This window comes from Hevea brasiliensis, chromosome 12 (assembly GCF_030052815.1).
Source record: "Hevea brasiliensis isolate MT/VB/25A 57/8 chromosome 12, ASM3005281v1, whole genome shotgun sequence".
NCBI classification, from domain to species: Eukaryota; Viridiplantae; Streptophyta; class Magnoliopsida; order Malpighiales; family Euphorbiaceae; genus Hevea; species Hevea brasiliensis.
The window spans coordinates 8,513,095-8,526,972 of record NC_079504.1 but is presented as its reverse complement, the minus strand read 5'-3'; the positions used below and the strand labels follow the sequence as shown (position 1 = coordinate 8,526,972).

The 13,878-nt window shown below is 34.8% G+C and overlaps 1 protein-coding gene across 1 annotated transcript; it reads left to right on the top strand.

Moving 5' to 3' along the window:
- Positions 1–5,578: 5,578 nt before the first annotated feature.
- Positions 5,579–6,746, top strand: LOC110636706 (protein PHOSPHATE-INDUCED 1). The gene has a single exon (XM_021786525.2). The coding sequence runs from the start codon at positions 5,683–5,685 to the stop codon at positions 6,637–6,639; it is 957 nt and encodes a 318-aa protein (XP_021642217.2). The 5' UTR covers positions 5,579–5,682; the 3' UTR covers positions 6,640–6,746.
- The last annotated feature ends 7,132 nt before the right edge of the window (positions 6,747–13,878 follow it).

The window sequence follows — 13,878 nt, the reverse complement described above, 5'->3', positions numbered from 1 at the left end:
AATTCCCACTCATGGCCCTGTATCAATATGTTATGAACAACACCAACAAAACTCTCCTATCCAGATTTCTGGAATGGTTCAAGCCCATTTCAGCATAGCGCTACAGTCTGAAGCGCATCATAAACACCCATGGAATAGAAGACAGGCCCATCGCTACTCAGCCCAACATCAGAACCATGTTCATTTTTCACAGGCCTTTCTCTAGAAGGCCCGATGGACTCCTCTAGACCCAGAATACTGAATACGAGTGGAGGACTTACGTGGGATCAATTATTGACAAAGAGGCCATGGGACCCTTGAGAAAACAACTAGCTGAGTATCTTTGTGAAATCAACTGCTATTATTGTCTGGTACCTCCCCATGTGAATTGTACATCACTTGGACCCATCCAGTCTCTCACTGATGAGCCTATTGACTGGACCCATCCCATGTGGCAAGATTCCCAGGATCCGATGGACACAGAGTCACGAGATGCCATTCAAAGCGCTAACCCACCATCTCCTGTACACAGACAGTGGCCAAAGGACTTTTTTGGAATCGACTCTGATGACTCCGACTTTGACACCCTCAATCTGTCCACCACTCCATGATAAAAGTTAAAGTTTGTCAGTCAATAATGTAATGATGTATCTGTCTTTATTTTGCTTTCCTTTATGTTGCTTTAAGAGTGTCGGTAGCCAGTTTCTAACCGGTTGCCTGTAATGTTAAGAGCCTCCTCGCCTATATAAGGAGATGCTCTCTTCAGTTGTAATCAGACTTAGTTCCCTTTCAATAATATTCTCTGAAGTTCTCTTCTATGGCTTTCTAAACTCTTCTCCTTCTCTTCGAAAACCTTTGAACGTGTATCATACTCTTATAATCAGAGATACGTATGCTCTACACTTGCCTCTTTAAGAGGATCCTGTGTATCAAAAATATCTTTGTTTTGACATTAAGGTGCGACGGTCCCGTTATCACATGTATAATGAACAAAAGGGCACGGCCAGAGAGTACCTATGGAGAGGGAAGAGGCATAGCATGAGTTCATTATACGTGTGGTAAGGGCTCCCGGCTTATCTTGGTATATAACTTATTTTGAAAAAATTTGGGATGACAATCTTATTTTGAATTGTGGAGATTTGATGGATTTGTGTTGATTAAGTGATTTGGTGGTTGAGATTTGATGAAGTGCTGTTATTGAAAGTGTTTTTCCACAAGTAAATTTTTAGTTTTTCTCAATTACTGTCGGTATTCTGCCGAAATTTTTTTAGAATTTGTGGAAAAATAAAATTGGTCAAAAATTTTACATAGCTTTTCAACTTTAATTAAATGTTTTTAGTTCCTATAAAAAATGCTCACCACTTTCAAAAAGTAAGAAAATGGTTTTAAAATTTATTGTAGTGTACTTAATGGGTTATCGATAGGTGAAGTTCGGTAAGTCATTAGGTATATTACGGGATCATGTTATATCTTACAGAGGAGTAAGGTGTGACAAAGAAAGTCTGAGGAAGAAGATCCTCTTTTATAAGAAGGTCTGAGGGAGAAGATCCTCTTTTATCCTTAATTCTTGTTTACAAAGAAAAGTGATAAGAGCATATTTTTTAGTATATTACAAGAAATATTGCTTGGGATATATTCATAAATAAAAAGAATATATATTATATATATTTATTTTATAGTGTATCATTAAATTAAAAAAAATTCATTGCATGTGAAAAATTATATATAAAATGAAAAAAAATATGAAACTATAAATTTTATATATTTTAAAAAATTTTAAAAATATTTAATTTTAAAAATTTAATTAAAGATCTAAAATAAATTGCCGAAAACTTCTATTATAGTTCCTGAAATTTTTTTTTTTTTAAAAAATGGAGGTTGTGTTGAGTTTCAGAGATTTTTTTCAATCTATATATCGAGATCAACGATGCGCCGGTTTTTGATGCTGCTGTTGGATTTGAGCTGCACAATTTTGTATATGGGGAAACCGCTGCATTCATATCGCCCTATTTTCTTAACATGGACATTTTATGGAGCAGAGAATGAATGGCACAGTAAAAAAGTGGACTAAGCCCAGTTCCATTTCAGCCCTAATTTAATGCCACAAATTATAAAGCCATAAGGTATGGAGAAATCTAATATATGAAATTACTTTTCTTTTAAAAAAAAATTATTTAATTATTACATTTTAATAAAATTAATTATTTAATTTTTATATTTTAAAAAATATATTATTTAATTTATATATTTTACTTTCACTTATTTTTTTTAATTAATACTTATTAAATTACTATTTATTTTTTATATTTTAGTAAAATTAATTAATTAATTTTTATATTTTAAAAAATATTAATATTTCATCTTTTTATTTTAATAAAATTAATTAATTAATTTCTATATTTTGAAAATAAATTATTTTGGACAATATATTTTATTGAGATAAAAAAAAAAGTATTTTGGAGAGAGAGAAAAAAAAAATTGAAATTATTTGGAGAGGAAGAGAGGGTCACTTTTTTGGGAGCTGATAAAAAAGGTATTTTATAGAGAGTAATTTTAAAATTACATTTTCAATGTTTATTAAACTTTATATATATATATATATATATATATATATATATATATATATATATATATTATTGGTGTGTTAATTTTTATATCAAAATAAATTTTATTAAATTTTATAAAAATTTAATTGAATAATGAAAAATTAATAGAATCACTTGATTTTTATGAGCCAATTCCTTATATGATTTAAATAAAAATTTAATTTGATTTAATGTTATCGCTTATTTGAACAACCCAACAGGCTGAACCAGGTTTAATAACATTGTATTGAGGAGAGCATGGATCATGCATAAAGAGCAAGCGGAGGTCGTTGTGTTGCTTTCACGAGCAAATTCTTCAGACTTCATTTAACATAGATCACGGGAACGTAAAACGATAAGAGGAAGTTGCATATTTGATGTTATGGCGCAGTATTCTCTTCCTTTCCTTCATAGCTTTTGTATTTTGTACGGAGATTACGAGGCTTGGCTACTGATGGTCGCATCACTGGATAATGTAATGACTCTTCATTTGAACCAGGCTCAATTCTCAAGCTTTTTATAGTGTTGTTAATTGCAGATTCTTAGCTAAACCCTTGCCACCACCGAGGTATTTAAGCAATATTAATTGACATATTATAGGGTTAATAAATTTAATTAAACGTGCCATAATTAAAGAATCTATGCACATAATTATTAATTAATTATTTAAGTAGTAGTTTATGTAGAGATAAAGTGCGATGCACTTTCGATCTAACACAAAAATGCAGTGAACTTGAACATGATGGGATTCTAAAACTTTTGTTTTTGGTCCTTCTCCCAGAAAAAGAGAATATGTACCATACTTAGTGGGGTCACATGCAATGCTTGGTAATTTGAGTTGCTCACCAGCTTTTGGGGTTGCTTCATCACGAGAGAACTGTCACTGGAGCTCAGTATGCACGCTACGTTAATTAATCTTTTGGTATTAGCAAATCCCTCAACCCAATTTTATTTTATAAATCTGCTTAACAAAATAAATTAATTTCTTAATTACCGTGTTAATGAATGGGACTGGCATTTATATCAATTATTTTGATCAAATGGGGGAAATTTATCAATCAATTTCAAAATAAGATTATTGCATTTTGCCATGCGAATGAACTGTAATTAATATTCTTCTGATAGTCCAGAGCTAGAGATTAAATTTATAGTCAAAGATGCCCAAAACATCCATAAAATTACAAGGGAAAAAAAAAAAAAACAATGTGGCAGACTATCAGATTAGAAACAACCAATCCATAGTGTATGTTTGGAATTTGGGCATTGAAAATAAATGCTGTAATGTTGGCATTGCTTCGGAAAACTTTTAGTCAAGGGAACCCAGAAACATGTCACGTTTGATGCACGTTTATTCGCCAACAAAGGCCATCTAATGCAAGGCAATTCTATTATGAGTTAGGGAATTAAGGATCGTAGAATAGAAACCACTCGTGCACCTATAAAACTATCATATTAAACAGCTCTGTTGTGCAGGTTATGTCTGTCAGAAGCCAAACAAAGGCAGCTATGGAGTGATGAATAATTGAATATAATAGGCATCAGACACGCTCGAGGTCTAGCTATTGCGTCTATTGATCGGCCGCGAATGTAGAGCATTGTTAGCGGAGGATTTGCCCAACTTTTCAACATTCATAAGTATATTATCATCTTTATAATTAAATTAATAAATGCCTGGCCAACGCCATTGATATGAGGATGAAGTTGACGTTAAAGGCATTTTAGTTTGAAGTCTCTTAGCATTTTATTTTATAAAAAATATTGGGGTTTTTTACAACTATTCACGAGAATTGCTTGAAGGGGACATTACGACGATTCCTGCTTCCCATCTCCGCCCGGTGGGGCTGATCAATACACTAAATCCAACTGAAATTAGCCCTTTCAATATGTTTAAGGAAATTAAAATTGCAAAATCTTTTAAATTTTAATTCTTGTTCTGATTAATATCAATTTGACCATTTGATTAAGTATAATAACTGAGTTCTTTCAGCTAATAGATTTAAATTTGAATATCTGCTTTCCTTCTATTTAAAAGAAAACAATAAAATGAAAAATAAAGCCAACGTTCACTTCTATTAAAGCAGAAAAAAGATGACCTGGCAGCGCCACACTAGCTGTCTTCTTACAGCTGTATTCTCTTCTCGTTACCAAAGCTGGTACCTCTCAATTCCGCTGGTACCCATTTCTACCGAATAAATACACTTTATTTATGGGCCTGTTTTGCCCGTTACCACTGATATTGAAAAAATTATTTTTAAAATTATATTATTTTTAAATTAAATTTAATATATTTTATTCACAAAATTTTTAAATAAAAAAATATTTTTTAACTTCTCATACATTTTATAAAATGCTTTTTTTAATTTCTCAAAATGAAATTTTTTTCTCTCTTATTAATATAATCTTTATCTAAGCGCGTAGTCTCACGTGCTCTCTCACCTAGGATACCCATTGTTTGCTCTTTTGCCTTTGGGTGCTGACTGCCAGCTGGACCAGTCACACTTCCCAATAAAATAAATAAATAATATTCCATTCATAATCACACAAAACACTCGAGAACGCAACACATAGCTCCTATTTCCAGCCTGTCTCTTTAACGTCTATATTATATCCACTTTCTTTTGTCTTTCTTACCCTTTCAACAGCTTGACGTTTGGCTTGAAAGGGAGGGTGTTTTCGTCAATGTGTGTATCTGCAAACTGTGACTAAGCTGTAATATTATGATCAAAGCTGATTTGGATTTGGGAGATATACTCGTTTGGGTATCACGCTCCTAATTTGAGGCATATGTGATCGGAGGGTGGGAGATAAACACTGTAATATGCGAGTAGGGACAGTGTTCTCTCTTTTGAATTAAAACGCGGTTCTTCAGGACTCGTCTTTTTTTCTCTCTTTCTTTCTGAGCAAGTAGTAACTCGAAAATGGCGAAACCATCCCCTCCCTTTTTTTTGTCTCTTTCTAGGCAGGTTCCTCCAGCTCTTTTTTTTTTTTCACTTTAAAGAACTCATCTTCTTCGACCTGTATAAATAGCCTTCTTCTACCCTTCCCCATCCCACGCAGAAACACAACTTATCTCAGTTTCTTCTTCTGTTCCTTTTTTATAGCATTACATTTTTAAAAAATGGCTTCTTTTGCTCTTCATTGTGTTCTGAAACTGTTCCTTTTAGTCTCTGTCTTCCATGTCTCTTTTGCTGCTAGAATGCTCAATGAGCTAGTGCAAGATCAGTCTCAGCTCTTGAGTTACCACAATGGTCCTCTTCTTTCTGGTAAAATCTCCATCAACCTCATCTGGTATGGCAAATTCAAGCCATCCCAGAAAGCCATTATCTCAGATTTTATAACGTCATTGTCAACTCCATCTTCCCAAAATGACCAGCCCTCTGTTGCTGCCTGGTGGAAAACCACCGAGAAATACTACCACCTCGCGACTTCCAAAAAGTCTACCCTTTCCATTGCTTTGGGCAAGCAAATACTAGATGAGACATACTCGCTAGGAAAATCACTCGCAAACAAACAGATTGTTCAGTTGGCTTCAAAGGGTGATCAAATGAATGCTATTAATGTTGTCCTCACAGCTTCTGATGTTGCCGTTGAAGGGTTTTGCCTCAGTAGATGTGGGACTCATGGGTCTGCTTCTGGATCCCAAACTGGTCACATCAAGGGCAAGAACTACAAATTTGCCTATATTTGGGTTGGTAATTCGGAGACTCAATGCCCTGGTTACTGCGCCTGGCCATTCCACCAGCCAATCTACGGACCACAGAGCCCACCCTTGGTTGCGCCCAACAACGATGTGGGTCTTGATGGCATGGTAATCAACTTGGCCAGCCTTTTGGCTGGGACTGCCACAAACCCATTTGGAAATGGATACTTCCAGGGTCCAAAAGAGGCACCACTGGAGGCAGCATCAGCTTGCACTGGGGTTTATGGTAAAGGGGCTTATCCGGGTTATGCAGGAAACTTATTGGTGGATTCTACTACTGGTGCTAGCTACAATGCGAATGGAGATAATGGTAGGAAGTACTTGCTTCCTGCTTTGTATGATCCTTCAACATCTTCTTGTTCAACTTTGGTCTAAAAATGTTGAAGGTAGTGGGAGTAGGATTTATCATTCTTAGATTAACATCATTAGTGGAATTATATACGCTACACATATATAGAGACTGCGAGAGACGTTGTACGTAATTGATTTATTTGTTTTTTTTTTTTTTTGGCTTACGCGGATTAATAACAGAAAAGCAAATTACTTGGTTTGCTTTTTCACTGAAAAAGAATGTCTGGCTCTCTGCTAATATTTACAGCTTTTGCTTTTGTTTTTTTTTTTTTTGAAAAAAGAGGGGATATTGCTTTTATTAGGTCAATTAATTGTCTTGTCCAAATTTACTACTTTTGCATACCTAAGTTTCTAGCCTCCCAAACACACTATTGAAAGAAAAGTTGGTGACCACTTTCCAGCTTCCTGGTTTTCTGACAAAAACAGCCCTGCATGCGAGAGGGAAAGAAGCATTCTTTTATTTCATTGTACAACTCCTCGAAAGTGTCTTCTATCTCAAAATGCAATTACACTTACACGACACACGTGATGGTTACTAATATTTTGATTCATAAGGACAAAAGTTAATGGGAAAATTAGTACTATTCATAATAAATGTATGGTAATTAGTTAATTACAACAACGTTTATAAAAAATGTTATTATTATTATTATTTTAACTTGTTATTGACAATATATATGTAAACTTTTATTTAAATAGTTATTGCAGATGATAAATTTTGTATCAATACTTTTTTCTTATTATTCTCTTGGTCTTTTTTATTGTATAATTAATAATTAATTATTATTATTATTATTATTATTATTATTCCGTTTAATATCAAATATAAACATCGCTTTTATTAATAATTGTCTAAAAAATTCATGCATCATTGTCACGACCCAACCTATGGGCCGGACCGACACTAGGACTTGGGTCAACATAAAGCTCCTGAGGCCCAACATGTAAATAAAATAAAATAAAATAAAATATTTTTATTCGGGTCAACCCAACCCGATAACCATCAAAAACTGAAGTAAAGGGAGCCTCGCTCAACCCTGTTACCACCACTTACAAATTGTTTAAATACCACACAAATCTTTAATTATTAATCTCAAAATTTTAAATTAACACGATTTCTAATAAGGTTCACACTATTACTAACACATGCGAAGTTCTAGATTTCAAATTTTGAAAAATAATAAGACAATTAAATAACCGACGTTAAACCTGCAAGGAAGAAAGCAGGTTGCTCTGTAAAAGAACTCCTCCTGTAATCTGGAAAAATAGATGAACATGAGTGAGCGTTCGACTCAGAGAGTAAAATATCAATTTTAACCATAATCTCTATAGCTATCTAAAGCTAATGCACCCTGTAGAGTGAAATGCAACATCGTTAATGTTTTCACATCATAACAGCAAAAAGGTAATTTGGAGCACTCACACACCCGATAATGTCAAACAATATATATATGGGAGCTGATCCCCTATACAGCTCTCTTAATCCAAACTGTGCCAGCGAAGAACTCAAGCTCGGACTTCCACTTAATAAACCAAATCGGGGTCCCAGCGAAGAACTCAAGCCGTGTCTACCCCGAAAGATCGGGTCCCAGCGAAGATCTCAAGCCGTGTCTACCAGTCCTATCCATAGCTAACACCACACCACACGCACGTCAACTCACGCACACTGCTCTAAATTACCACAACAACATCCATGGCACTTTAACAATTGTGAATGCAACATAAAATGTGCCTAGAGTTTAACTACATAAATACATACATATAAGTGATGCATGGGTATGCTTGAACATATAATAATATCGAAATTACAATTAAAATTAATATTTTACTCACAGTACACCGATAACTATTGTGGCTGCTGGATGCAGGAAAATAGCTGACATCGATTACCTAATAATTAAATTATTATAAATTTATTAGTACTAAGTTAGAATAAAACTCTAAAAAGGCAATAGAAAACCTAATTTATGCCGGAAATCCGGCAGAGTTTCCCTTATACCTGGGACCTACCCAATATGCAAAAAGATTCAAATAACACTTCTAAATTCTTAATTTCCACAATCACATCTCATCAACATCACATGGCTCCTCCTGGGCCCTCCAAATCAGATAATAGTCAAAAACTTGAAAAATTACGTTTTAGTCCCTATAACTAGCCCTTTTGCAAAAACTACCTAAATGTGCTCTAAAAATTCTAAAATTTTGCCCCGCGGTCCTTAATAATATTATAAGGCTATTGCAAAATGAATTATAATTTTCTAATCACCCATGAATATTTTACTCAAAATATTACTCAATTTCATAAGTTTCCAGCAGCTAACATATTCTTAATTCATCCCAATTCAATACTCACATATTTAAACCTCCATCCTCAAGCTTCAACCAATCATATAAAATTTAAATATCATAATTTCAAATAATCTTATATGCCCATATGCTAAAAATCTAACTAAAATCGATCCATCTATATTTTTTTTTCAAAAATATTCTACAATCACTCAAAAATTCAACAAACACCATAGAATATCTCCAAATAATTTTACTTTCATCATATATTTTTCTTAGAATTTTTCTCCAAATTTTTTCCTGTTTAAGAAACACTGTATTTATGCTCAACAGACAAAGAAATAATGAAAATAATCTTACCCGAAGTTTATCTGTGTCTCAAAAATTTCAAAAATTTATGAGGAAGCCTCTGGAAGTTGAATCATCTTCAAAGCTCACCAGAGCCACCGCCGGAGCCACCGCGCACGGTGGCCGACCGCCGGCGACATTTGCCGGATCTGATCATACCATCATGTTCCTCTCATCCTCCTCAGTCCATAGGTGGTCTCGGATCGTCGATCCAACGGTTGGATCGTCCTAGATCTGATGAAAAAGCTTGAAAAACCCGAAATTTCTCTCCTCCATATCTCACTCATCCGACCTCCATTTGCTGCAAAATGGGTATCAAAAGAAAGCTCTCGGAACAAGCTTTCCAACGCCACCTGAATCGCCTCTATCGGACGTCGGATGAAGCCAGAATCGGCTCGGAAAGCCGCTGCCCACTGTGCGCGCATTTTCTCTCTCTTCTCCTTCTCTTACGGCTGCGTCTGGCGGTGCTACCGGCCGGCTGGTGGCTCGTCGGCGTAGCCCAGGGTGGGGGGGACGCCTCGCCGGCCGGCCATGGTGGCTGGAGGCTCGCCAGCCGGAAGAAAAAGGGAGGGGAAGGGAGAGTGACGGGAGGGAGAGTTTAAAGAGGGGGAGGGGCTGCTGGTTTTCTGATTTTTTTTTTAATTAATTAATTAATTTATTTATTAGTATTATTATTTTAAATTTTTATTTTTTTTGGGTTGTTACATTCTTCCCCCCTTAAGAAAAATTCGTCCTCGAATTTTCGAACAAACAAGAGATAAGGAAAAGAAGATTATTAGAACAAGTACAATCATTACTCCTCCGGCTATGCAGAGATTGGTAAAATATTTATTCTTCAAACTCCTCGTATGTTATATATGACATTCTACTGCTCTCTGATTCTACTATAGTGTCCTATTTGTCATCATCTCTTTCTAGAGATGCTCTTATCTCTTGGCTATTCATTGACCATTTTTCTGACATCTCAAGTATTCACTATACCTCCACTACTCTCGACTTGATATCTGATAACTTTAATCGACTTTAGCACTTATCTCACTTTTATTACGTCCTAACGTGTCCCTTGGTGACTTCAGTCCTCATTCTTTTGTTTTAATAATCTCTGTTTCCCCAAAAACATGACTTATGTTCCTTATCCTAAGGCATCCTATGAGTAGCTTTCCTGGAGCACCTAATCTAGGCATCTTGTTCGAGATCTTCACTCTTCTTATGACCTCAGTGGTCAATACCTATAAATCTTTTCACTCCCATGATACTTCAAATTTTTCAATCTCTTTTGTGTCATTACTAAGGTCTTTAGACCAACCTTTGTCCATCTTATGTAACTAGTTAGGTAGAGTTCCCTCTAAGGGCTAAGTGTACCATTTATCAATATTAGAAAGTGAACTGGGTCTCTTCTCTTATATAACAAAAGTGTTTATATTCCCTGACAACTCAATCCATGCGACTTTATCAATTCTCACTCCTCCTCTGGAATGAGAATATCTAGACTTCTTCCTAAAGCTTCTTAATATGTGGCCTACTTCTAACACATTGGCACTTAGATCGAGGCTCCACTACTCCTTTACTATATCATCTCATAATAACTGATTTCAAACATCTCTTAATGTGTTCCTAGCATACCTATTCCTTCTTATCCTCATCATTTTAACTAGCTCTAGCGAGCTTTATTATTGTCCTTTGGATCTTATCCACTTTCTTTTTTTTTTCTATTTCTGGTATTGTTGATATCTTTTCAACCTGCTGTACTTATTCCTTAATTTTAGTCCTATTTTACCCTTATACCTTTTTCCTTCAAGGATGTCCATCATATCATCAACTTTAACTTTCTTTTTATTTCTTAGTCTTATCTTGATTACTAATTCTGCTACTTCGAGAATTCTAACATTACGATTTACTCCTACCAGCACATTCTTCACCTTATGTAACACTTATAATTACCCATAGAAATTTCTTTTTGTATCTCCTTTTCCCAACTTACCTATCAGAACATTATCATTCCCTACCAGCCTTAGTAAGAAATTGCTCATCCCGGATGGATAGGAGCTCCAGAAACTATAAGTTCCATCTGAACTAATACGGCTGTGGGAAATGTGTGCCATGCCTTAATTCTAAACAAGATACTTCACGTGTTTATTCTCTTTAATATAATCACATATACTGCCATAACTTTCCAAACTTCAACCTCAAATTACCCATCAGCAACAATTTCATCTATTGAAACTCATCCACAATTAGTATTTCCTCCAGCTCATAGTTTAAAACGGTTGCAAGCCTTAGTAGCTAACTCAATTTAACTCCTGTCATTACTCTGATCGTCCTTTCATACTTAACACTAAGTATGCACTTACTGTCATTCTCATATCAGGAAATTGTGTATGAATTGGTGCCTACCAAACTCTCAAATAACTAGGTCTCCTTGACTCAGTCTCTATTCCTTATATAACCCTCTAGAACCAATAGCACAAGCTAAACTTGAAAAGAAAGAAAAATATCCTCTTATATTAAACTACGCTGATTGTCCATATAATAACGTTTAACCTATGTTTCTTGGTCTTTCTCTTCAAATTTCATCATCTCCTAGCACAATTGTGCTCTACCTATAAGGTATCATCTGCATGAACCCTTTATCGTACCATTGTCCTTCCTGACATAATACTTTATAATTTTATTAACTTTACTTATACTCGACCTATGATTCATATCTATCATCGTTTATATTGTGCCCTTAACTTTTGTTGAATCCTGAAAGATTTCTCTTACTAATAGATTCTTCCAACACTAATTCCACCCTTATCTATGGTCATTAATTTGATCCTTGAACTTTCTAGTGATTTATTACCACCCATACTTGTCACTTTTCGTTCTACCTCTACTGTTGTTCTGTCATTATTACTTCACTGCAAAGTGATTTTGTTGATCACACTAACAATGTTTGCCTGACATCCATAACGAACCTCTAACTACCTTCTCACTATCTCAAAAGTTTAACCTAAAACCTATGTGTTATTATCTATAATTCATTCCACTCATCATACCTATTTGATCCCTTAGATTGACTTTTATTTAACTTACTACTTACTAACTTCTTTTTCTCTGCCTAATTAGATAGTCCGCAATACCATCGCACACTTCTAGCTTTTGCTCATTATTATTGTATTCCTCGCCTAATATTCTTGATACTGTTAACAAGTTAAAAGAATCTTGCCCCATTGCTATCCACTTCACTTTAGGAATAGGGAATAGATAAAGTATGATCCGATCATGTAACTCCAAGCTCTATATTTTAGCCCCTGGCACTACTTCAACTACATCATGCTATGAGTATCACATTACTAGATTCCATATCTCTATCACTATTCTCACTAATGTGGTCCCATTTTGGGTTTTTCGTCCTTGTCATTTACCTTGCCAAGAATAACACTTAGCCTACCCTATATCTTAACTTTGTTCCTTTTATTATGCGCCCTTCAGGCTGTCCTTTCATTTATTTCTTTTGTCTTACCCAAAATAGAACTTGACTATTCTATCCCTGGTTCCCTTATTCTTCCTAACATGACAGCTGTACTTGCTAACTATATCTTTCAGAGTCTCTGCCACGTTATCACATATCTGTGCTACTCAGATTTGGTCCTTTGACCACTCTAGCTAGTACTTCCACTGGCATTTAGATTATATTGCATCTGCAATCAATTGTCCAAACTTTCATTCTGTACTTTCTCTATCCATTGGCCTTTTGTGATTTATCTTCGCTAATTTATTACTCTTAATACTGTTATAATTAGATTATACTATTGTTTTGAACAATATGAAGTTAGAAAGGAACTCATGAAATTATAGTCATACTTTTATTGTATGATCTCTATTCTTATCCTTTAGCTTACATAATACCCTTACTACCTCGAAAACTGATTCTACAGCAATTTTATTTATTTGTTATTATTATTATAATTATTATTATTATTTTATTTTATTATTATTATTATTATTATTATTTTTCTATGTTTACTCAATTCGCCAAAACTTAAGATTTCGGGCACCAAAACCTGTCATCCAATTCAAAGGATTTACATCCATCATGATCTGATTATATATGATTCCTATAATGGAACTTGTATCCTCTCCAGGATACCTGAGCCAACTACTCTCTACCACACTCTACAGTCCCATATGGGACACTATTCCATAAGCCATCATTATCAGTAATAACCTTCGATCCCTTCTGAAAAGATAGGACTATACCCTAACTTGCTGCAACAAAGGTACTACATTTACCACCTTGCCAAAACCATGTCAAGTTAATGACTCTTTTATCATATCATAGCTCTATAAATCATCAATTCATAGTTTCGACTTTCTCTAGGTAGTAGGGTTGTACTTTACACCTTACTGATACACACAAGGTATACTATTCTCACTCTATAAGTTTCACCTTTACTTTGCAACTAATCTGAAACCTTTGGTCTGATGGCAACTCTTGATGTAACTCTAGCTCATGCTAGGGTAACTGAGTCACTGACTCTAGTTATCACCCAACTGTGACCTTTCAATATTCTAACTCTAGACCCCTAACCAGGAGTTCCCAACTCCTCTGCAGATATAAAACTCTGTTCTGGCATAACTGTACCA